This window comes from Cimex lectularius, unplaced genomic scaffold, assembly GCF_000648675.2.
Source record: "Cimex lectularius strain Harlan isolate CLEC.00 unplaced genomic scaffold, Clec_2.1 scaffold268, whole genome shotgun sequence".
In the NCBI taxonomy this organism is placed as follows: domain Eukaryota; kingdom Metazoa; phylum Arthropoda; class Insecta; order Hemiptera; family Cimicidae; genus Cimex; species Cimex lectularius.
This window is the reverse complement of record NW_019392848.1, coordinates 288,516-315,647: the sequence shown is the minus strand read 5'-3', so window position 1 is coordinate 315,647 and position 27,132 is coordinate 288,516. Positions and strand designations below refer to the sequence as shown.

General features: G+C 35.1%; 1 protein-coding gene and 1 non-coding gene across 6 annotated transcripts in view; one reads left to right on the top strand and one right to left on the bottom strand.

Annotated features, from left to right (window-relative positions):
• LOC106662035 (LIM domain only protein 3-like) overlaps positions 1-27,132 on the bottom strand; it is a 156,785-nt gene that overhangs the window by 91,210 nt on the left and 38,443 nt on the right. The window contains exon 1 of one of the 5 annotated variants that reach the window (XM_024228675.1): positions 26,672-26,725. The exons of the other annotated variants lie outside the window; for them this stretch is intronic. Coding sequence (XP_024084443.1) covers positions 26,672-26,714 — 43 coding nt within the window. The 5' untranslated portion in view covers positions 26,715-26,725. Of the gene's footprint in view, positions 1-26,671; positions 26,726-27,132 lie in introns of those variants that run through there. 5 annotated transcript variants of the gene reach the window in all.
• Positions 9,199-9,271, top strand: Trnaa-agc. The gene has a single exon. It is a non-coding gene; the product is annotated as a tRNA-Ala (tRNA).

The window sequence follows — 27,132 nt, the reverse complement described above, 5'->3', positions numbered from 1 at the left end:
ACAATTTTTTACTCATAGAAATATATAACAGATTGAAATACCTGATTAATTTAAGCAAGTATACTTGATAAGGAGTATACTTGATCTGAGGGAATAAATAAAAAAAAAGAAAACGCGTAAATTTTGAAAAAGCATCTTGACGTACGCTCCCAGGCTGATATTTGTCCTGAAAGCCGTCAAATCTTGTGCTTCTTGAGGATCCGGGGCGCTTTTAGAATATTGAATTCTCACCTTCCCAACCCTGCATACATTTCCCCCTCGCCTGATATATATCATAACTTTGGCATTTAAGCCGGGAAAGAAAAGAAACGGCTTCGCGAAAGAAACTTTTTCGGCCGAAAGAAATGTCCAGAGGGCATTGAAGAGCGCCCCCGTGCACTGCGGAGAATTAGAGTACAGGGAAACTACATTACACCCCAAGGAAGGGGAAGAATGGCTCAAAAGGGGTTGCCTGTCCCCGATCTAGACCAGACTATGGGATTTACGACATCGGAAAGCACTTCTTCACCCCACGCAGACCAAGACAGACGGCTCCCTTTACAATTAAACCCTCAGTCTAATTGACCAATTTGAATTTTAAGGCCTTGCCACGACACCGCGCATACCATAACACTCAAATATTCATACCTTCACAGATTTAAGCCTAACTGGTCTAGAGCCCGTTTAAACATGGTCAAAAATTAACGATTAACAAAAGGGAAATAAATTCGACCAGAAAATCTCGGCAAAAATAAAGCCAACTAGAATGGTAGTGTGTGTGTGTGTGTGTGTGTGTGTGTGTGTGTGTGTGTGTGTGTGTGTGTGTGTGTGTGTGTGTGTGTGTGTGTGTGCGCGTGTGAATTCGAGGTTAGTTGATATTTGGTCGTTTCTGGTTATTACTTGGTTATTTTTTCTGTCAGATGCATGCTGGTTTAAAGCATAATAAAATTACGTAAAATCTTCACATTATGGTACTGCAATAAATACGTCATAAATCCCGACCAAAATAAAACTTCCTCACCCCGCGATCTCAGGAGAAAATCTTTTTAAAATCATTTTAACGCGACAAAAGCAGGTAAAGCTAATTAATGTTCTGATATATGAAACAATGCTTATGTTTCTTTCATACACATATAAATGATTATTATGCAATTGCAAAGTCGTTCTGCTATGTTAGCTTGTTGTTATTTTTGCTGTTTTAGTTGTATAAACTTATGTTACCTACCCTTGCTGTTTTAATGTCTGTGAGAACTACAAGATCGCAGACCCTTGTAAAAAGAAGAAGTCTCACCATTTAATTATAAAAAAGTTCAGAAAACAAAATACATTTCAATTAATTAGTAATTAGATTCTTGAAATACGTCGGAGTTTAAATATTGCGTACTGTCTTAAAAACAAAATAACAAGATCCTTTCCATTTTGATAATAAATCAAAACTGATCTAGTATGATATTAAAAGTAGGCAAAATACCAAAAGGATGAAGGATACTAAACAAACAAACGATGAGTATCACATATAAAATAATATTATTAATTATAAAAACGAGATAATAAAGAACTTTTCGTGTTATATATAAAAAACAAGAAGTACATAATAAAATTAAAAACTTTTATTCAATGGTTGAATATTTTTTTGCATATCACTCCTATCACGGGATCCGAATGATTACACTATTTATTTCGACCAGAAACGTTGTGGTATTTTAAACACTTCGGCGTTTCATTAGGGGCTTGGGCTGTTTATTTATCTATCTGATGCTGACTGTTCGACTGTCCTCGTATTGTACAAGACGCGAATGAACATAAAGAAAATTACGATTAATTAAGGTTTTCAGTTGAGATAAAAAGTCAATGGCACGAGCGGGATTCGAACCCACGATCTTCGGGTGGATCACGAAACCAGTGAATTGATAAAGAAAATTTTTAAATATGATAAAACAACGTTATTTAAGACCTTTAGCTCCTATAGTTCGTTGAGTTTGTATATTTTGATTACAGTTAGGACAGTTTAAATACCTAATATTCAAAGTAGTAACTATCTATAACTGATATTTAGAGAATACTTAATAATGCCGATCTATAACAAACTCCAGAGCCACAAAATGTCTAAAATGATGTAAATGAAGCTGCTCTGATGATTATTGCACTTATTTTTCTGGTTCTCATTTTTTGAGCACAAAATCTGCCTGCACTAACTAAACAGAAATATCAAGATTTCTGTTGTTGTAAAAACGCGTTGTCTTACTTATAATATTGAGAAATATACAACAAAAAATAACAGTTTATCGTTTTTTTTATAATAGCAGATAGTTGAGAAAAGATTGTTTATTTAGAGGGACTAATTTCAGACATATGATACGCTTAGATGTCTTACCATTGACCTACCCTGACGTAGATCGATAATTAGTGATGTCCATATACATCGGTGACGTTGCCTGCCAGTTAAGTTGATCGTGTGCTGCTAGGCAGATGTTAAGTTTCGAATATTTTCATATTATTTTCGAATAATTTCAAAATTTTTGTAGATTGAGATGAGTTTCGATGGACTGAGCGTAGTTCGTCAGAATAGTTATCCCAAAGTCGTGATCTCGAGTCCCGCCCGTTAGACTAATTTGCTTATTATTTTCATAATAAAAAAACAAACAGCGTAAAAATTATTTGCGCGTTTTCTTGATCGATTAATGTAAAATGTAAATAAAATCTAAGCTTAAAGTCGAACTTCCCGTTGGGTGTCTCGGATGAGGGGTCAAACCATTTTACAATACTTTTTCATATAATGATCAATTAAAAAAGTTGTGAACTAAGCCGGGATTTGAACGCAGAACCCCTACGTGACAATAAGAGTCAGACGTTAAACCACTCGGCCATCGAAGAGGTAATAAAAAGAAATACATAAAAAATGCTTTGGTAATAGTAAACTACATTAATTAATCTTTTTATGTAAGGTTTTGGTTGAAATGAAAAAGTTACTCGAAGTAACGATAGCTCCAGTGGTAAAGCAGCGGCGTATTTAGCCGAAAATCGTGGATTCGAATCCCGTTCGTCACCCTGAACTTTTGACATAAAGATTAAATAATTGAAAGAAGTAATATGGTCAATAGACCACTAAATATAATGGATTAATCTAAATGTTAAGGTTATAAAAAGTCAATTAATTATTCTTTCCATGTAAGGTCTTGGTTGATATAAAAAAGTCAGTGACACTAGCGGGATTCGAACCACGACCATCGGCTAAATACGCCGCTGCTCTACCACTGGAGCTATCGTGAGTTCGATCCTCTCGGACGCCAACTCTCCATCTCAACGTACAACCGTTCGAATTTTAACTCTTTTTGCCATTTTCAAATGCCGTGTAATCGGATTGGATTCTTTAGCGACTTATGAAGTGACCACGGGGTGCTGTTGGTGAAGTGATACTTCTTTTACTTAAAGTACTTTTACTTATTAAATATTAATTCATTTACGTTTTAGTGGTCCATTGACCAAGTTACATCTTTAAATTAATTGTTCTTTACATGTAAGGTCTTGGTTAAGATAAAAGGTCGTGGGTTCGAATCCCGCTGGTGACACTGACTTTTTATCTCAACCAAGACCTTACATGGAAAGAAAAATTAATTGAAAGTGTGGTGATTAGTGACCGTTAATCGATAATTATTTAGAAATCGTGAGATGCGGTCTGGTGTGATGTAGGTTTCAGAAAAACATTTTCTTTATCGTGCCAACGTTTCGATCTTTATTGAGATCATCTTCAGGGCTCAAAGTGTTTGTCTTCTCTGTAATTGTGCCATTCTTGCGTTTGAGAGTGACACTCAACACGAAACGCAAGAATGGCACAATTACAGAGAAGACAAACACTTTGAGCCCGAAGATGATCTCAATAAAGATCGAAACGTTGGCACGATAAAGATAATGTTTTTCTGAAACCTATATCACACTAGACCGCATCTCACGATTTCTAAATAATTAATTGAAAGACTAACTTGGTCAAAGGACAACTAAAACATAACTGAATTATAGAAAATTTTGATATTTGTAATTTCCTTTTTAACTTTTAGTGTAAGTTTGATAAAGTCAGTAGAAATTACATAAATTTATGTATTTCTTAGTCAGCCATAATTTTTAAAATTCTTTTGCACCATAGTTGCTTTATTTTTCAAATAGTTCAAATTCCTTTCCTAAATCAAAGTCTTCTTGATTAAATGAAATAATTTTCAAGAAATGTTAACACAGCAAAGTGATTTTAATTAGGAAAAGGCCTGTAAATTATAGGATATTGTTAAAACTTAATTTGCAGATGTTTTTCTGATAATGAAAATTCTAAGAACCTGTTTTTCCGGATAAAACGTGGAAAAGCAATTGAGTTACAAAGAAGATTAAACCTTCATTTTAACAAATGGCTTCGATTTCGTAATTTGCTCCTATTTACGTTTCATACATCTCTCAGGCCCCTTGTTAATCCAATTAACCACTTTAATATTAATACGGACCAGGTGGGCAGGGACGTATTGACGATAAAATTTAATTGAGAGACGTCAATCCGTTCTTAATCAACCGTACTTACTGCAATTAATGTTAATTAGTCATACACGGCAATCTGCGAATCCCGTTTACTAATCTAATTGAACTATTGGCTATTCGTCCATTTGTTACGACCCATATCAAAGCTGGATGGGGAATTTACGTAAGCAATTCCGGTTGATTTTATCAAAGCAATCAAGAGACGTTTCGCTCTGCTGTAAACACCTCGATCCCATTGGGTTTACGTCCCCCATGCGGGTCTGAAAGAATGACCAGGCCAAAAGAAAACCGCTAACCAAACAATAAATACAACGAAATGTCACTGAAAATAAATTATTTCTAACATTATCAAGTGAATTCACATTGACAAAAGATTTTGTCTTAACTTACACAGTATGACTAATAATAAAACAGCGGAGTAAGACGGACCATCGTGTTCAAAACGACAGAACTACAGATTCATCACTCCACGGACCCCCAAGAGAAAATCTCAATATTTAACAATGATTGTTATTTGAACATTAACAGCCGGTGAAGCCATCGTCTTTAAATTTAATGCGTTAATTGGTAGATAAATGAGAAGAAAGATAAATTACAATAAGATTATAATTTTATTTAAAAAAATATTCTATTAAAAGGCATTGGCAAAGAGTGTCTGCCCAGTTGGCCTAGTATTTATTGTTTGTTAGAAAAACATTTTCTTTATCGTGTCAACGTTTCAATCTTTATTGAGATCATCTTCAGGGCGCAAAGTGTTTGTTTTCGGTGTAGATTCTGGGTAGATGCGTCATTGTTGTGTGCCATGTAAAAGAATGACACATCTACATTCTAAAACCTACGTCATAACAGACCGCATCTCACGATCTCTAAATAATTTATTATTAATATTTTTTTAACTTATATAAATTTATATTTATTTACAGCTTGGTTGTTCCGATTATTTTGGTTTACCTATCCTGTCTTTTTTAATCTTTTGGTATAAACTGGTAAGGAAAACTAATAAAAAAATTATGGTGCAAATAATAATTAAGTTCACTAATTTCGTGGTCCGCTTGACCAATTAATATATTACAATTAATTAACGTTTTTAGTCGAGATGAAAAAGTCAATGGCACGAGGCAATTTGAAACAGAAACTGGTAAGGAAAACTAACAAAACAATTTATGGTGCAACTAATAATTAAGTTTGTGTACAACTTAATCTATCTATAATTGTATGCTGTAATTTAAAAAAACTTTATGAAAAAAAGGCTAGATTGGACATTTTAATACACAGTAACTTGAAACAGGAACTGGTAAGGAAAACTAATAAAAAAAAATTTATGGTGCAACTAATAATTAAGTTTATGTACAACTTAATCTATCTATAATTATATGCTATAATTTAAAAAAAACTTTATGAAAAAAAGGCTAGATTGGACATTTTAATACACAGTAATTTGAAACAGGAACTGGTAAAGAAAATTAATAAAAAAATTTATGGTGCAACTAATAATTAAGTTTGTATACAACTTAATCTATCTATAATTGTACGCTGCAATCAAAAAACTTTATGACAAAAGGTAGATTGGTCATTTTAATACACAGTAACTTGAGCTAGATTTAGTGCGTTTTATTGAAAAAAGCACTTGTATGCTCAAATAATATTAGATGTTCAGTTATAAAGTCTCATTTAAAAAACAGTAAAACTAACAATAACTGAAATTTTAGATTTCTGTATGGATTGGTTTGCTTATTGAACATGTCTTCGCCATCGAATGTGACCAATCTGGTCCACATGATGTCACTATTTCAACCATGCAGTACAGATGATTGAACGCTTGATAAATAAATGGAACTTTTAGTTTTTTCTGGTCCAATTCGACTCTTGTATTACATAAAAATTGCTAGATCTTTATAACCAAAGGTTTAAATAAAACAAAATCAACAAAAATAGACGACATTGAAATGCATAGGTCACATTGGGTCCGTCTTCACTCGTGGGTTGGTGAATTATTCCATTCGACATAGCGCCATCTTCAGTGAGGAACTAGTGTGTGCTCCTCTCTGAAAATGGCGCAATGGTTCTCCGTCTCGCAGACCAACACCCATCATCAACTTTATTGTAATGTTATATCAAAAGTCAAAGATAATGCCGATTGGAAAGAACAGCTCCTGCTCAGCTCTCCAGGAATATAACTTTTTCATCATGACTTTGAAACTATTATTAATGATGGATAATTTGCTAAAGGCAATTCGAAGTTAAGACGACGAGGCTATATTCTTCCAACATTCAATGAAGTAATGGATTAATCCCTGACATTTAACGCCTAATTGTACAATCAAGCACTTTTATGTATCGACATAAAATAGATGTCAATTGTGAGATGTCAGTCAACATTTTTAAATTTTTTTACTTTTCTAGCGCATTTCTTTCTTAAATAAGAGTATGTGTAAAATCTACATTTTTTAAATTATTAAAAGGACCACCTATTAAAGTTACAGTAATAAAATTTGTAACAGGTTTTGAAAATTCTTTTTTGGAATTTGTCTAGATAAAGGTTTAAGTGAGCTGGTTAATTATGATAGATTTAGCATTGGTTCAACTGCCTCGTAAAAGTGCGACCTTGCTTTTCTTAATGCTCCGTTCAAATAGATGTCTTTTGAACGTCGCCGTAAAGCCAGATAATATGGTTTATAAATAAATGACAAAAAAACAAACAAAACTGTTTCCCGAGGTGATTCCGAGAGTCGGTGTTTACTGGGGGATTAAACCTGACAAACTTTACTAAAGGTTTACTCCCCAAATCTCCTCCTTCCACTGAACCTAATCCTCTAAGATTTACACATTCCTCCTTCAAAACCGGCGGGGTGGACGGACCGATGTTTCTCCAGGAGATTAAAGGGAGGGTATAAATATATTTTGTCCCCGTTTATTTTAACTCTTCATCCAGGGAGGTGGTTTAAAACATTATTATCGCTTGATTTGGGGTCAGCGTTCTTTTAAGTGTACAACATTAAATAAAGATATAATTCATAAACGAGTCGTCGATGGTGAAAATAGTACTGAAACCCAGTTATTTGAATAATCGTATTTTCTGAAAAAGACAAATAAAAACCACGTTTTGGTGAATTGACGAGGATATTTTGAACTTTAAATAAACTTTAATCTTTTTTCTCTCTTATCCTCTTTTATCTCAATAGGCAAGGTAAAAGTTCGAGAAAGCGTTCTAATTTTATAATTCTACAATTTGTCCAAAGAAAAACTGCTCAAGGAGAAAAAATAAAGTCCTTAAGTAAAATCGACGAATAAGTTGAAGTATTGATTTTAAACCTACTTACCATGAAAAAGGTATTTTTAAAATAATAATCGACGTTTTATTCTATTATTTTTTGGTAGATTTTTTAAAATATGTTGAAAGAAAAACTGAAATCGAGGAGAGAAAATAAAATCCTTAAGTAAAATCGACGAATAAGTATTGATTTTCAACCTACTTACCATAATAAAGGTATTTTCAATACAGTTTATTACTAATTTTAATTAACTCAACTATTAAACTTTTTTTTATCAGCTATCTTAAACAAATATGTAAAACAAAAAATATTCTCAAAGTATATTGTAAATTACTATTCACCGATGAGTTATTTTTTGTTTGTTTTGTGCTGTTATAATTATTTTAGCCTGCTATTGTCAGCATTTTTTTGCAATTTGCTTGTGCCCTCCAATAAATTGAAGTAGTGAACAAATCAAGTTAGAAAAAGTTCCTGTGATTGAAAGATTTTGTTTTTCTATTTGTGTTTGTTTGCTAAATTGCAGTTAAATAGACCGTGTTACTACAGAGGATTATTTTTTCAACTTCCTAAAAAGGATCATGAAGGATTTTACTCTATTACAAACCTGTACTAGTATCACGAAACGCCACTAACAATAAACCGGTCTCAATGCTTTACTTAAAATTTAAAAAAAATCAAATTGCAGCTTATAGTATTTGCAATATTAACTAGACATAAGCTGGGCATAGGCCATATCTAGATCATACACAGATACATTTTAATGGGGGTGAGACCAAATAGGTGTCAGTTTCTGTGGACAACCTATCACGGTAGGGCACATAATAAAATACTGCAAAATAACTAAGTATGCAAAGAAAGAAATACGACACCCCAAATGATGCCTTGGAGGATGGTTGCAGGCATAGATCTGATTCAAAATCTCGGGCAACAAATATTTGTTAATCGTATAAAGATCTTTGTAATTGCATTTGTAGGAAATGAGTAATTTATTGGAACGGATGTATTTATTTGCGTGAATGGATAGGCCCCAGTTACTCCGAGAAATGTCGAGTACTCTGAGGCAGAGTGAACCAAGTCTCGTGTGTGAATGTAATTAATTACCATGATTGACGGAGCTTTCATCCTCAATTACGCTAATATCGACTACTCTGTGGTAGAATGAATGGTAACCAGAATATTTTTGTTTAAAAAAAATTACGTTGACTATTATTTTGTAAAAATCAGTTGCCACCCTTGTTCTCATTTTCGGTTTTCACTGGCCCGGTGAGGTGCGCGCTGCCAAAATTTTGAATAGTGAAAAGCAGTTTGATTTCCATAAAGCAGATTTCTTTGTTCCTACTCGTATTTACACGTTTAATAATATTGAAAAATGGCGGGAAAATTCAAAAGGTGGGGTTCAGATGGGAAGTTGGTGTCCGAGTGGATCGAGGTCACGATAGCTCAAGTGGTAGAGCAGCGGCGTAGCAAGCCGAAGATCGTGGGTTCGAATCCCGCTCGTGCCATTCACTTTTTTTATCTCAACTAAAAACCTTAATTAATTGTAATAATTTAATAATATCATTGAAATATTATTTTCAATATAAAATTAATGGTCCATTAATGTTTATAATAATCTGTTAATTTCAAATCAATTAGTTAAGGTAGGTTAGGACTAAAAAAGTTGCATTTATTCAAGTTTCCTTTCACTTCCATCACTTTTCTGGCTGCGTAACTCAACTTGGTAGTTCCTGAACTTTTCCGGTAATAAGCCCGTTGAGTTTGGACTCTCTTGAGAGACTTCTCTGGGTATTTTTTATTCTAAACGACCTCCAGGTCATTGGTCAAACTGAATTAATAAACTGCACGAAATTCTGTAAATTAAGTATTCTATACCTATCTCAATTTTTTAGTAATTTTATCTAGTATTATTTAACTATCATTGTCTACAGAATTTTTTAGAAAACAAATTAAAGAAACCGTTGTACGGAGTAAAGTAGGAAGTTTCTGGGGAGACAAACAGCTGAGGTTATCGTCGGCCCTCTGCGTGTTTTCCTTCTTTTTTTGGTCTTTCACGCGTATGTTGTCTGAAACTACAGTCATTTGAGCGACTCTCTGCTTTTATATGTATATGTTGATATCCTAAAATGCTAGCCTCTCTGTACAATACATATAGACAGACAATACTTATATTTATATACATCACCACAGGCATAGAAGTCTGGTCACATTCACTCTCCCTGACTCGATATTCCTCGGGGCGGAAGTGAACCCTTTAACACTTTTTTTTGGATTAAAAATATATTGGTGTTTTTTTCTAAGAAATTATTATTTTAATATATTTTTAATGGGTTACTTCCAATTCAGTTTATTAATCATTTTAATTATATCACCCAATAAAAATTTGAAAACCTCACACTTCCAATTCTGTTACTGTCGATTCTCCGGTTTTGGAACTTTCAATCAGAACACAATCTCCTCTATTTTAATTAAATGTTAGATATATTGTTTTAATCTATGCTTGCCTAGAACTGATAATGGGAATATTTTACAGAAAGCTGAATTATTTGGTTTATTAGATTTTCATTTCCTCATTCCTAGAAGCAAGAAAGTAAAATGTAAGCAACGTAATCGGAAAAAAATTATTGATAAATTGATGTCCGTTCCAGTTTAAACAATGTTTCAAAAACCCTGTTTGCAGTGTGACAGGGGGTGGTAAAAAAAAGTTTTCTCCCCCTTTTTTCTGCCCAACCCAACACCGTTGTAATTCAATGTTATTATTTTCCAGTGGAGGATGAGAAACTGAGGCAGAGAGGATATGGGAGTTGTGTTGTTCTTATCCCCGGGCAAGGCTCTGTTGATTTTCCATCAGGGCCTTCTCATCAGACAGTCCGATGACCATGAAAAAAGGCCAAAAACAAACAAAGGGGGACGTCGTGGTGGCCGCAACGGTGCGGACACAGCGATTCATCACTGTAAGGGTCCCAGGTTCGAATATCAAAATAGGCGTTTTTTTCAACAACACCGGAAGCCAGGGTTTACCTCTGTTGCTGCAAACAGACAAAATTAACATTTCTGTGAAATATAAATAATTTTTTTTTTGTAAATCAGAATTTTGTTAGGCGCTTGTCAGTTCAATTACGATGAAGGGCTTGAGTGGCTGTTTCAGACAATATACAATTTTACTTTAAAATAAACGGGTTTTGATAATTGGGATACAAAAAATTGTATTAACAAAAATCCATATCATATCAAACCAAAAAGTCATTTTACCGAAACAATAATTATACAGATCAAACTCAAAAAGCTTAACTCTACCACTTTTTGATTTTATAGTTAATAAAATATTAGGATAAAAGATAATATTTATTTGGATAGAAATCAAAAACAAAAATAAATAAAAAGTTACTGAGGTCAGTAGATTAAGTAGATTATTTAACAATCAGGTAGTCTAAAATTTCAGCTCCTCGCTGATGAACTTACACTATTTAAGGCTATTAAAACATGTAAATTAATTTAACATTTATCATGTAATCATGTATGATGACGTCATACTTCAGGATAAAATTACTTCTCTTCATATATGGTGTTCTTTGTATGATTTTTCGCTTATTATCTTCAACTTCAGTCTTTTCCAGTGACAGATCTACTTACTTAAGCTTCAACTACTCTATTATTAACGAAACATTTACTAAATCAAAGATTTGGGAATTCACGTTAACAATCAATTATCCTTAAGAAAACATATATCTAAAATTTTCTCTAAAGCTCTAAAAACACTTGGGTTTTTAATTCAATATCCAAAATCTTTTTAAAATATAGAAATGTTGAGTCTACCCTTTATCACTTTTGTTCGACTTATACTTGAATCATCTTTTTACGTCTGGTCATCTACTCTTCTGAAATCAGCAGTATCGAAACGGTTCAATATCGGTTTCTCAGGTGCTGGTTTTTGAACCACAGTTTCAATTACAACTATAATCTCACAATGTCTGATCTGAACGTCGAAATTCTAGAGGCAAAAAGAACTAGATTTGACTGTGTTTTCTCAACAAATTATTGAATAATTTGATCTCAAGTCCTTCACTGCTCTACTAACTACCAGTTCTACTCTCCCATTAATAGAATTCAGTAAAATTAACATGAAATAAATTTAGATGTATTAAATGCTAGTATTGTATATTTAAAAAAGAATTTAAAAAATAAATTAAAAAATACAATATATAAATACAAAATAAGGTAAGATAAGAAATATAAACAAACAACACGTCCTTTAATGTTGTGATTAGCCTTACACACACACACACACACACACACACACACACACACACACNGATTGCTACTAATAGTTGCAATTCTACATTTCAATATAATCCTATACTAAATATATCCATTTTTACTTTAGTTTAATAAATAATTAAATTCATTAATTTCGTGGTCCGCGACGACATTTGAAAAACGGCAAAAAGGAGGGAAAATTCAAAAGGTGCGGTTGAGATGGGAAGTTGGTGTCCGAGTGGATCGAGGTCACGATAGCTCAAGTGGTAGAGCAGCGGCGTATCTAGCCGAAGATCGTGGGTTCGAATCCCGCTCGTGCCATTGGCTTTTTTATCTCGACTAAAAACCTTAATTAATTTTAATAAATAATGTTATTATTAAATGAATAATAAATTTACTAAACTTCCTTAATTAAATGACATCCATACATCTATCCCGTAAGTAGTTCGGGAACTCAGGTGTTTTATATCCTTTGGACGTACTTATTTGTAAAGGGGACTTGGTCGAAACGCACGTTTTCCTGGGGGTCACGCACGACGTCAACTTTATTTATATTTCCCCACATACTTTAGACTTTTTATTAGTTTATTTTGAGAGAGATGTATGAAATGTTCCCTTATCGTCTCACACACACGAAATAATGCAAAAAGATGCATTATTAAACAGTTCGCATTTGCCTAAAGTATATATTAGAGTAATATTTAGTTGTGTTATAATTCACCCTTTTCGCACGTTGAAAATTGAGCGGCACGAAAAAGTAGCTGACCGAAGGGAAAAAATATAACGAAGATTTTGCGTTTTCCCATGCCATGCTTTTCAGTGTTTTTCGTCAAGTATCCATGAAAATAATAGCATGTTTTTCAACATCACTCAAAAATAATATGTCCACCTGATCGTCCATATTGAAACACGCGAAACTAAGCAACTGGTTAGTAACTCGAGTCACTAATAAGTTTATTTTTATTAGCTCCGTGGGAAGACGATCCTTACTCCTTCCTGTCCATGCTACGTCTAATAATTTTATTTTCTTGGCGTATCTAATCAAAGGGTAGAGCAAAAAATTAAGGAAATAATCTTCTTATAATAAGCTGTAAAATATGAATGAGCTGCCGACGGTTTGAATGAGATACTTACGACCTAAATAGCCGACTGACGTATCATCATCAAACAAGACTTAAAAGACTATAACTTAACAAAAGAAATGGACAACTACAAAGACTTCTACGGTTGAAACCTGTTTTGACTTCAAAATTAAACAAACGTTGTACAAGACTTTAACTTACATTAAGACTTTGGTACGTTTGGAAGCACTAAGACATCGAATTTTTCCAATTAAAAGTCCTCAGCCAAATTAAATTGTCAAAGCTCTTTACTTTTTTAACGACGTACTACTAGAATAAAATCACGAAACTTGGCCTGGAGAAATTCTCGATGGCAATCCTATTTAAGCAAGGTGAAACCAAGCAATGGTACATTATGGACAGTGATAAAAGTTTCAAAAATCCGTTATCCAGTAACACAAATGACTCATTGATTTATGAGAGCAGGGAATATGTCTCTCCAGTAAAAAAAGCTGAAATTCTTGCTAAAACCCTAAAAACTGTGCACTCTGCACACTCCGGTTTAAATCATACTCGATTATTCAAAAAAAAGTTAAACACTATTGTGATTCAATAAATTAAAATCCATCAGACTGTAAATTAGTCACCCCAAACGAAATTAAAACTATCATAAAAAAGGGGGCAAACAAAAAAAACAAACCGCCAGGACTGGACATAATAACTAATATTATGGTAAAACGCTTATTAAAAAAAAGCCTAGTATGACCTATCTATTTAATTCTTTGTTATTACTCGGTTATTTCCCTGATAAATGGCAAACTACAAAAATCATGATATTACATAAACCTAAATATCCAGCAGATCCATTGTACAACAGACCTATCAGTCTATGAAGGGCGTTAAGGAAAGATTGTGAAAAAATTATTGATGTAACTTCTTTAACCACACAGGTCAAACTATATAGGATCGTAGATGGAATTACCCAAAACTTTAATAGGAAAAAGCATACAGAGATGGATTTGGTAGACATTAACAAAGCCTTTGACACCGAATGGCACAATAGCCTCATTTTCCAGCCTCGTTTTGTTGAAGGATGTACGTCTGTCTATCCTTTGGGGTATCTCAGGGGTATCCTTGGGCCAATATTATTTGTTATTTATATGAATAATTTAACTGTCTCCGAGGTCTGTACGGCCCTTTTTGCCGATGTCACTGCCCTGTTTACAACGTCATGGAGAGTAAGCGCTATTGCAAGTATACTAAGTAGACGTCTGCTGCAAATGGATAATTTTTTACAAAATGTAAAATTAACATAAATTTTGACAAAACTGAGGCTATTATGTTCACAAAAAGACGGCTTAACCTGTTAACCTGTTTGACATACAGAGACCAGACATTAACGTGGTCCTCTTCCGTAAAGTACCTTGGGCTGTGGCTGGATAGGAGGTTAAGTTTCAATATATATACAAATACCTTACTCGATAAAAGTAAGCAGTATATTTTAAACTTATTCCCATTACTTATTAAAGATTGACTAATCCTAATAAATTGTTAATCTACAAAGTTGAGGTCAGGCAGGTTTGCTTATGCGTGTTTCGCTTGGAATTTCACCTGTGACAGCAACATTAGGCAGATTCAGACTGCCCAAAATAAGTTTTTACACTTGTGCTTAAACGCACCAAGACATACAAAAATGCGTGATCGCACCGAGTTGCAGGCATTGAGTCCATCAAGTCTTTCCTCGATAAAAGTGTAGGGACATTCCTAAACACGTGTAGACGTAGCACTCATGCAATGGTGTCATACATTGATACTAAAGCACCAATGCGTCATTGTTAACAAACTATCAGAGACATGTTTGCCAGATTATTCGAAAACTGATACCATTTTGTAAATAATAAAATATTGTGAACATGTTTTGGATGTCTTGTATGCAATTTATATTTAACGATGTCAAATTTTTGAAAATGAATTAATGTCAAAAAAGTTTCAATTAATTAATCATAAATTTTTTATCCAGGTTTTTCGCTAAGTTATGTTTTTAATTGTTTACCTAAAAAAAAAAATATCCTGCCAGAAACAATATTGAAATAATCGTAAATCTAGTTGTTTTCAATAACAATAACACCGTTATTACATTTCAAACTTTGTACAAACTGAAATGTAAAAACCAACGGCAAATAAAAAGAACTATCAAAACTTTTTACTTAGACAGAAACATAACGCCAACAAACTGAACCATTCCCGCTTACTAAAATTCCATACCAACCTCGCGAGCCATCCTCTAACCTCAAGACTGTATACGTAATCACATCACTATAAAGCGGGGAACACCCGATGCAACGATACCCGATGCTACGCGACGCAAATCCAAAGACCAATTTTCCATAAGATTGTATTAACCCCGTGCCCATCTGCCCGATGCTACGCAACGCTACCTTACTCTACGCTCTGCGATCTCCACTGTCTAAATTTTTGTCGGGCTGCATCGAGTACAGTCAAAGACAAAAGAATCGGACACTCATATTTTTATTCAAACTACATGTATTATTGTCATTATATTAATTACAACGTACTTATTTTAATATAAACCAAATTAACCGAGATCAAAAATTCGTTAATTTTTATTTACAAAAAAAACTAATTTTAATGGTTTGGTAGAAAATTGATCAAAACACCAGAATACCATTTTTTGATATAATGAATTTAATTAACAATTTATTGTACTCGCTTCGGCGGTACATATTCTAAAATTGGAACAATTTATTGCACGGCTTTGCTCATAAAATTTAACTAACAATTTATTTATTTCATGGTTTTGCTCATAAAATCACACCATTTTCCTCGATTAAGCTACAGAACACTCGTATTTTTTGTAGTTTATTTCAAACAAAGTATACGTAATTTTGGAATTATATTAATTACAACATTCCTATTTTAATGTAAACCAAATTAAACGAGATCGAAAAGTCATAAGTTTTTATAAAAATTATTTAATTATGATGGTTAGGAAGAAAATTTATCATAATACCCGGAATAACTTTATTTAAAACAATTAGGTTTAACAATTTATTACATGGTTGTGCTCATAAAACTTAAAACACAATTTATTACATGGTTTTGCTCAAAGTAATGCATTAAGAACAACAGAGGCGTTGCGATTGTGATACACGCTGTGTGACTACGTGGCGTACGCTTGACGTCGCATAGATGTACACACCCTACCAAAAAGTGACAAGGCGTCGGGTAGCATCGGGTAGCATCGCATAGCTTTGCTTCGGGTAAGTGTGTTCCCCGCTTAACGCACCACGTCACTTTTAACAGCGAGACCTCCACGTTCCCTAATACTTCATATTGAGTGCCATCGTTGGCTGTTTGCTCCTTCCTCTTAAGGGATAATAAATTTGAAAAAAAGCCACTTTAATCGAATGCTAAAATACCAGATTTGGACAGAAACATTCCCTTCTTTCGATTTTGTAATTAGTTTACAAAATAAAACTGGTGACAGCTGTCATTCTGAAGGCGGAAAATGCCGACTCCCCGGATCCTAATAAGTTTTCAGATCCGAAAAAAGGCGATGTTAACATAAAGAGAGACGTGGGAACTTCTCCGAGATATAAATCAGAAATCAGTTTTTTAAATTAGGCTCTGATTACGTAGAAAGGCGGGGAGGGGCGAAGGCTGATTGCTCCACAATAGAATTCAATTAACCCCCTTCCCTGCCCGGGGCCCGACTCCTACGGGCTCCGCAGCGCAATTTTGATTGTCTACCCTTCCCCGGCCTCGCACCCCTGTAGCGCTTTGAGTATATTTTTCAATTAGCTTGAGTATATACAGACACTCAGTCAATAGCCTCTCCCGAGGCTTTTTTCCACCTTTTTTTACCCTCGGTGTTATTCTGAGGGCTGAGGTCGTTTTCATTTTTCCCCGCTTTTACGCGTCAATCAAAACCCCGTTTAAACCCGAGTAAATCGATTTTTGACATATTCCCGAACCAAACTGTTAAATGAAATTGAAAGAACACAATGCAGATATGATTATCTTTAAGAACAGATTTTCTTTCAAGTAACAGTCGCCTATTTTCCTGACGACTCGGTCAGAAGATTGCAGGTCTAAACGATTTTACCCTATGGCACCTGAAGAGGTCCACTTTGTTCTTCAACAATTCTTTAAAGATGTCAACAACACCTTTAATTATTGAAGCAAGCTTAAGAAGGTTTTAATTATTCTAAGAACATACCAAAGTTGACCCAATATTTGAAAGTGTTACCAAAAGAAAACAACAGATACACTGGTCAGCTAGGATCATTTTGGTCTATCAGCGCTTCAGCATTTCCATGCGTCTGACAAAATCAAAATTGCAGAAACGACCCAACTGCAGGTTCATCACTTCGAAGACCTCGTGAAGAAATCTCACATTTAAATATTTGAAACTGGTGCTTAGATAAATTCTGGTTCAAAATATTATTTCTGTTTGGGTAATCGCCATTTTTCTAGTTTTCCCAGCTCTCTGACAATTCAAGCTTATTCGGGCTGTCAACAGCAAGGCCATTTAATCCCACAGCGCATGCCGTTTTTGAATCTACACATACATTTTTCCTATTTTCATACCGTTCAATCAAATGGGATGGTGTACTCCGTATTCTTCCATCATCCCTCTCAAATAGTCTCGATGTACACAAACGGAAAAACAAAACGAGATATCTGTCAATCACTATATACAATAAAACTGCCCTGTTTCCTTCAAAAATCGGAGCAATACTTCTTACCATAATCGTACGTAATTCCCATACCGGTTAGCATTCTTACCCTCTTCCTATAAAGAGCCAAGGAATTTCACCCTTCAATATGTGGGACTCATCAAGCAATCTTTATGCCGGACACATACTATTGTACATAGTAATTATTATTTTGATCTCTTCCTCTCCCTCGTTCTTGTTCTCTCCCTCTCATTCTCTCTCTCTCTCTCTCTCCTCTCTCTCTCTCTTTCTCTCTCTCCTCTCTCTCTCTCTTTCTCTCTCTCTCTCCCTTTACTCATGTTGTTGAATGTCATTGGTCACTATTTGACCGAATTCTGCGATTATAGATAAAATCGCATTCATACTTCGTAATCGGCAAATTCGTGGAGTTGCAATAATATACTTTGCTGGCAATTGGTCGCAGCAAAATTTTCAATCTAAATGTTATAATTTATTGAATAGAGTAAATAAGTATTTACACCCAGCAAATTGGTGATGGTCGTCTGGGTTCACAGACACAGGTCAGAAGGGTAAAGAATATGCGGACGAGGCGACCCACGATCGGATCTGACCACGGCGACTCGGCCCTCATACGCTAAAAATTCAATAAAAATCTGATATAAAAGTAATGGCAGTCTCAGTGGTTAGAATCGGCAGAGAAGAGCACGGTCGATGAGTGACTCTCGGAGAATAAAAATCATACTAGAAGGGTTATGTTCAGCTGGTTAAGAATAAGCAATACAAAGTACCTTCCTTTTGGGCTAAAGACTGTATCCGGCAGTAGAGAAAGTTTGTTCCCACTTAATTGAAATTTCACATTTCTTGGCTCCTTATAGAAAGTGTGTAGGAATGCCATCCGATACGAGAATCGTGCTTGAACACAGCTAGTCTAAAGGTGGCCATTCACGATCGCTCCAAGCAGGCCAAACGGAGCGACGCCGTTCCAAAAACCACGTCAATGGCAAAACTGAACCGGCTGTGCCTTAAGGTGGCCATTCACGATCGCTCCAAGCAGGCCAAACGGAGCGACGCCGTTCCAAAAACCACGTCAATGGCAAAACTGAACTGGCGTGCCCGGCTGTGTCGAATATTCGACCGGTCCAAACTCCNTGGGTATTACGGCTTCTGTTCAGGAGCCACTTCTTACACCATTTTCTCTTCGATTTTTTGCTTTTAATATGTAAATAAACAGAAGAGTAGCACAAGAAATCGTCATCCATTTTGAGAAGGTAATTCACTGGTTGACGTTCGGAGCGACTGGCTGTGGAGCGGTCGTGAATGCCCCTCAAATTTCAGGCACTCCAAATGGAGCTGTACGGCTTGCCGCGGTTCCATTTGGAGTGATCGTGAATGGCTACCTTTATAGTTATTTCGTTTTGTCTTCCTTTTTACGTATATTGAATTTATTTATTAGCGTGAATATTTGTGGGAGGACCGTGATGAAATTTGAGTTCTATCATAACAATTATGTGTCAACGGTCATCACCCTAACTGATTGAACGGTAAATAAATAGACAATAATATGTTTAAAATGATACAGAGTGTAAGTGTGTCTAGGCCTGACCCGGGATTGGCAAACTCCAAGTCCCTGACTCTTCAAACTGGGGTAAATTAAGTTTTTTTACTAAACCTGACGAAATTTGCGTGATTGCTTAAGTTCGTGTAAGAGCAACCATGATGTTATTCGGAGCGGGTTGAAAGCGAATTTAATAATTTGAAAAAATGCGAAGCAAACCTGCGAGAAGACAGAACTTAAGCGATAGGAATTTAACTCTGGCCGAGTGGGCCGGAAACGCTAGACTGAAGTGGACACCCGGCAATTCACAAGTGTTCAAATCCAATTAAAAAGAAGAGCGCCCTCTCGAGAAAAAAGGTTGCGGCCCGGCTCTTAAAGGGGTTTTGTTTCAAAACGCTTAGGCTGGTTAAGCTTACCCTAAGGACTTCCCATCAAAGAGCAGGGCGCTTTTTGCTCCAGAAATCAGTTTCCCTGAGTATGAGGTTTTGTTTGATTTGCACCCAACAATAGTAGACAGACAGGCTTACAACGATTAGTTACGCTGAACTGAAATCAAGCAGTGGTTCTTTGGAAAATTCAAAAATTGACAAATCACGGAAAAAAAGAACAAACGAAATCTCTCGGTCTATAATAAATCTATCATCTCTAGATCAACAGTCATTTCTTTCAATCTCAAAATTACAGATGGTACGTCAAAATTAGGCGTGCAGTCGGAACCCCGAGGACGGTTCATGCTTGAAACAAAACGAGGGCAATTCGAAAGGGAAAAAATACTATGCCCTCTGTATTTTATATATTATATTTATTGCTCTTCGTGGACATTCCGGATTATATCAAGATAATTACATATATTTGTTGAGCTGTTTTAAAAACAAGGATGTTTTTTAGTTTTTGGTTAATAGAAAGCTTTATTACTCTGAAATACGCCTGATCGCACACTTTCCGATAGAAAAATAAAAGCTTGCAGAAATTAAAGAATTCGAAGGAAAACATACAAAACAATGAGAATGAAATTACGTAAATACAAAACAAAAAAGATTGGACGGACTTTTAGAAAATGAAACTGAATGGCCAAAGAGAATTTCCCAAGGTATAACTTTTTAAATATAGCTTCAATTCTAAGACTCAATTTGCGACGACCATACTGAAAATCACTAAAAAGTGAATACTAACGTATAAATTATAAATATCGTCAGTACCGGCGTTTTTTGTACAAATTTTCACCGCTAATTGTAAACTGTAAATAAAATGTGTGGTGATAAGTGACCGTTAATATCGACTAAAAATTTTTTTTTTTATATATTCGATCAAAGTATTTCTACTCACTGAAAGTGTTTGTACGCAGAAAACAAACACTTTGAGTGAGTAGAAATACTTTAATCGAATAAAAATATATATTTTTTTTTGGATTGTATAAATTCACTTTTTTTCCACATCCTACATGTATTTGTTAAATTTAAACAATGTTTGCAAATCCGAGGCCCTGAAGATGATTTCAATAAAGGTCGAAAGGTTGGCACGATGAAGAAAATGTTTTTCTGAAACCTACGTCACACCAGACCGCATCTCACGATTTCTGAATAATTACTGTAAATAAAATATTTAAAAAAAAGTTACAGGATAAAACCGATGAAGGTTATAAAAAGCCGCGTGGTCTTACGCACTTCTAAAAACATCTCAGAATGCACCACCATTGAAATGTAGAATTAATTGAATAACATTTTTTCCTTAAATCATTCACAAACTGCTAGCGAGGCTAGGCGGGCCAAACCTAAAAATCAGATCTTCTAGGCTAGGCCAAACGACGATTATTGCCTGTTGCCCATTCACATTGGTCTGGTGGGTGAAGGAAGCGTCTAATGACAGGACATCCTTTCCTCCAGACTTAACTATAAAAATATAATAAAAAGCATGATCAAAAGAATGTGGCAGCATCGGTGGGCCAGATCTTCAGAGAAGGTTTGGAGTCTAGTGTATCAAAAGCACTGTCGATAAGTGGATCTGATCGTAGAAGAAGGCTAATCTTCACCCGATTAAGGACATGCGAGGTAGACACACTTTTTGTCCAAAGTCCTCGTATGTGTCCGGCATGTACAGAAAGATTGCTGGATGTGGCAAATCTAATTGAAGCGTGCAACTCCTTGACTCTAACTAGAGAGCTCATAGGCGAATGAGTATTGGGCTTAAGCCGTTCAACGATTATGTAGTACATATGCTCACATGAGTCCCCTGTTTCGTTTCTTGGAGAAAATATGATTGCTTTATCGTACACAGTGTATACAAAATTGTATACGATAATTATGCATACCGAGTTTGTGTTAAGAGTGAATGTATTTATTAGCGTGATTGTGTGACGTTGGTTGATGGCGGAATATCAAGTACTCCATCGACGGTCAATTAGGTTAGCTTTATTGAATAGGTGTATAAACCACACCATCTTAATTAGGTTAATTATATATAAATAGGAAAGAAGGTATTTAAGAATAAGTGAGAGTGTGAATGGTTCAGGAACTGATTGCATTGTGGGTTGAAAGGATCTAGATGTTAATATCCCCTGGAGACAAACCTCGGAGGTCTGACCCCGGACTGCCAACATCTGGGTGATACTCCAGGCCTGTCGGTAAATTATTGTAAATTACGAAATTGCTGGTGATGTGAGAAGTGAAACGTTCATCTCTGTACACGGTATATGTGTATACGTGCATGTGCATATTTGAGCACATGTAAATCAGAAATCGGTCAGTATCGGTAATCAAACAAGGAAAAGTTTTAGAAATTTTACTTGGATGTCTCCATGTGATTTTGAAGATGCATAAAGATATCACGGAAAAAATACTACATTACTAGACAACATTGCTTTTTCTACAGCAAATTATTTAGCTATTTTCAAATCTAACCATATTTTTTATTTCTATTGCTGTAATAGATAATCAGCACTACAAGCATGGTACAAACAAGTATTTTGTGGTCAATTTTAATGATCTACAACATCTCTGAAACAGGTAAAAAGCAAGCTAGAAACAGACGAGCTTTTACGTAATAAACATTGTTTACAGTTTGAGCTTAGTTCTAGGTATGGCAATAAATCAAGGGTGGATCGGTTAAAAGATCTTTTGAATTTTTCTAACATGCTTCGTTTTAGTTTTAAATGTGCAAACGGAGAGGCTTTTTGCTAGAAAACAATGTCACTGCGGATGAATAACTAAATCAGGAACGGTGTCGCATCCTGTCGAGGCTACTAGACTTCTTATTGGACAAATTGGATTTATATAATTTTTTTTTTCATCTTCGCAAAGGAGAAGAAACGTGTCCCGTCGACTCAGCCTCCAACTGTCACCGCACGTTATAAAAAAGGTGGACGCCGCTTCGCTCGGTCAAACAAGAGGAAAAAGGAGAAAGGGATGACAAATAACTTCTAGGATATTTCGTCCCATTGAGCCCTGCCTAGTTTTGAATGCGGGGAATCGGTTTAGAACCCGGGTTGTTAGGGGGGGCATTCAAAGGAACGCTAAGGACTCGCTCATTTTAATCGGATCAGTGAGCATTAGAGGCACAAAGGACTATTCAACCGGAGTTTCTTGTCATTCAGGTGGCTCGGAGACGCGACACCCAACAAAATCAAAGCCTTAACAGTTTGTGAAAATCACCTTGATTTATGATTTTTCACGCGTAAAAAATTGTTAGAAAACGATTTCATTGACGCGGAGAGACCAAAAAGCTGAAAAAAATATTATAAAAGAAATTGAGAATCGATCAACTTTTTTAATTCAGCATTTAGACGCTGTCTGATTACCCATGTCCAAAATAACTACTACAGAGATGTAACTATAAAAAGTAAATTTTAGAAGAAATGCGAAATATTTTGGGCGAAAATTACAAAAAGGTCGTTACGACCTGCTAAAAACAAATCGCGAGAATAGGCCGACCAAATTTGGGCTGCAAGGTGCATTTAGGAATTATTCCAAATTTGATGCCTAATCTGAAGAAGTAGTACCCATAACAAGAAAGTTTTATAGGTATAAGTATAGCACAGATGATTACCAAGAACAGATTATGACAATAGACGGATCAGGTGCCATTTTACCAGTTTAGTGACTCTCATACCATTTTACTCCTTATCTAAACATGCAAAAATTGAGATATTTTGTTGTGTTTTACAATGAGACGAGCCATTAGTTTATGGTTTTTCGTTGTTTTTGCCGATCTCGACCATCCTGGTCTGCCTGATATCGGTATATCAAGAATTAACAGCGCGACTAGGCGGACCTGGTCGTCAGTTCAGTGACTCATATACCATTTGGTGTTTCGGCACTTAGTCTGTGTTGCACTAGTCGCCAGAAACAGGAAGATTTTTAAGAAAGATCCGTGATAATCCATAATCAATCGATAGTAACCCTACCAGGTCAGTGGCATCGAGACCTGAACGAACAGCTTTGGTCTGAAAGGCCTGGTAAGAAATATTTCAGATTTGGTGCCTAATCTGCGGCATACATATTATAAAAAGAAAGTTTTCAAATAGAAAAATTCAGCAAGTATCGCTCAAAACTCGGTGCTAACAACATGAACAAATGATGAGAAGAGGTGGATCAGACGTTATTACTAATTCAGCGACACGCATACCATTTTAGCGTTATTTATACATTTAAAAAAGTGAGATATTTTGTTCATTTGTTCAATGAGTTGAACTATTAGTTTATGATTTTTTAGTTCAACCATCCTGTCAGATATCTTATATTTAGAACGAATAGCGAGACTAAGCGGACCAAACCGTCCGTTCACTTAGACTTAGCTAAGCAATTTTTTCATACAGGTAGCAAATTACAAATTATGAGATAATTTATTAAACTCAGCCTTGTCATAAATCCAAAAATTTACGTGTCTGAACGATTCGGCGAGACCGCAATGGATATGGCCAAACTACTATCTCATGCCGAAATGAACTAGTACGTCACAATTTAAATTATTTTAGTTATTAATTTTAAAAAGTCGATAAAATACATTGTACATTAAATAATAACACAATAAAAATATATAAAATCGATCAAAAGAATTATTTTGGATGTTTAAAATTGAAACTAAAAATTCGACAGAAATTCAGAAAGAGGGAAATTTCAATCTTAATCGCGATTTATAAAACTGAATATTTTGATGGTGGCGAGTTATATTAAGGAGGGATGCTGGAAAATAACTTGCGTGAAATATTCATTGTGTAATCAGTTTTTGGCCGAATTGATTAAAGACAAATGAGCCGGGGGTATCGCGGAATGGGTTTAACAACTCCTACCCCCTTGGCTTTTCCCCATTCTCGGGCCAAACATTTTTTCCTCCGAGTTTAATTAATAACGGTTGGTGGTGTCCAATTTCTAATTAACTGCAACAGAGCGGATTAACAGAGGAGGAGGGATGGCAAAGACGGTGGTACGGGGTGGCTCTCTCTAAGAGAATTAAGAAAAAACGCATTAAAGCCTAATTTTTATTTTTTCCCCTTTATTTCTTAATTCCCTAAGGCCGTTATGACTAGAAAACCGCACCTTTCTGAAATATATAGCATGCTCAAGACAGCTGAAACTCATCAAAGGAAATGTTCTGCTTTTAAATATTAATTAAATTAATTGTCTAATTATATTAATATTAATTATATAATTAAATATTAATTAAGGTTTTTAGTTGACATGAAAAAGTCAGTGTCACGAGCGGGATTCGAACCCACGAACCTCGGCTAGATACGCCGCTGCTCTACCACCTGAGCTATAGTGACTTCGATCCACCCGGACACTAACTTCCCATCTCAACCCCACCTTTTTGAATTGTCCCTCCTTTTTGCCAGAAAGATTCAAGAAGAAAATTCAAAAAGGTGGGGTTGAGATGGGAAGTTAGTGTCCGAGCGGATCGAAGTCACGATAGCTCAAGTGGTAGATCACCGGCGTATTTAGCCGAAGGTCGTGGGTTCGAATCCCGCTCGTGACACTGACTTTTTCATCTCAACTAAAAACCTTAATTAATTCAATTATATTAATATTAATTCACGTTAAATCTGTGATTTAATTAATAATTTTTACGCTGGAAATGTAATAATACTGTAATAATCATAAACAAGCCCCTAGTTTATTGAACATTTTCATTATACTAATATAAAATATCTTTAAAGACATTAGTCTACTAATTATGTTACACTACAACTTTTGTATTCTATAGTGTACTATTACTATGTACTACTATTGTATATTCTACTTTTGTAGAATTTTTATCATTGATATACTAAGGCCATATGTTTAATAATAATCGAAAAATAGAATAAAATTATATATTTTCAACTATGATTATTCGGAGATAGTGAGATGCGGTCTGGTGTGACGTAGGTTTTAAAAAAACATTTTCTTTATCGTGCTACGTTTCGATCTTTATTGAGATCATCTTCAGTGCTCAGTGTTTCTCATTCTTGTGTGTCGTGTTGATTATTAAGAATTCAAATATTATTATTAAGAATATCTCACTGGCACTCTCAACACGACAGTCAAGAATGGCACATCTACACGGAAAACAAACACTGAGCACTGAAGATGATCTCAATAAATCGAAACGTTGGCACGGTAAATAAAATGGTTTTCTAAAACCTACGTCAGACCAGACCACATCTCACGATTCCGAATAATCATTTATTACTATTAAAAAATAATTTCCTATTATTATCAACGGAGCTTTCAAACATTAATTAATCCACATTATATTTAAATTATATTCGGACAATATTTGTTAGATGGCCACTTTGGAAACGCAGATACGGAGGATGAAATTTTTGCTAAAAATCTTTCATGAAAATGGTAGTGTTTCATTTAAAAATCTGTCATGATGATGAGTTGTTACAAATTATTTAAAACATAAAAACTGCTTATGTGCGTACAAAGTTAGTTCTTAAATTCTTAAACTTGTTCTTAGGTGTTGATAACCCAGTAAATGTTTTTCCCCTTAGATAAGGTTTTAATGGATTTTTATTGGAACGACATTTCCTGTTGTCATCGGGCTTAAACGGTCTGAACAACGACCCGTGGAACGAAGGGCGATTCCCCACTTAAGTACGAATAAGAGAAAATTGTTCACCCGACTCCGATATTTTCGTCTTGAATGAAAATTTGCATTTCGTTATTAGTAGAAAGTGATTCGGTCTCGGAACCCGCTTGGGAGCGTGTCGCACGGAATCGGCGATACTGCACGAAAAGGAAACGCTAGTTAATTACGAACGTAATCAGCCATTTATTCAGAAACAAAGTCGGAAAGAGAACGTTCCGAGGGGGAAAAAGTGAAAATTGATAAAACACTTCTGGAGAAAAATACCTGATTCGTCTAGAATAATTCCCAACAGCAGCGGCCCCGTCATGTGAACGTCACCATAACGCGAGCACTAATGCCTGGGGGGGTTCTTCATTTACAGGTGTAAATAAAAAAGAAGAGTGGGGATACAATAAAAAAATGCACCGCTTCTCCTATTTAATTTACATTATCATAGTTATTTTCATTGTTATTATAATCAGGGTTATTTTCATGATAACCTAAATTCAAAAGGCGTTTAAAAAAGTCCAGCCCGGACAATAGTCGCTTTCAACTTTATTCCCACTGCGGGCACTCATTAATTCAAACCCTTAAAATAAATTCGAGGTGAATTTGATTAGCATTATTGTCTTTTTCCCTTTCAAATAACACTTGCTTCGATGCATCCCTCGAAAACAACATAACTTTATGATACTAATACATATAATTTGGCGGCTTTTTTACCACAGACGAATCGTCACATTCGG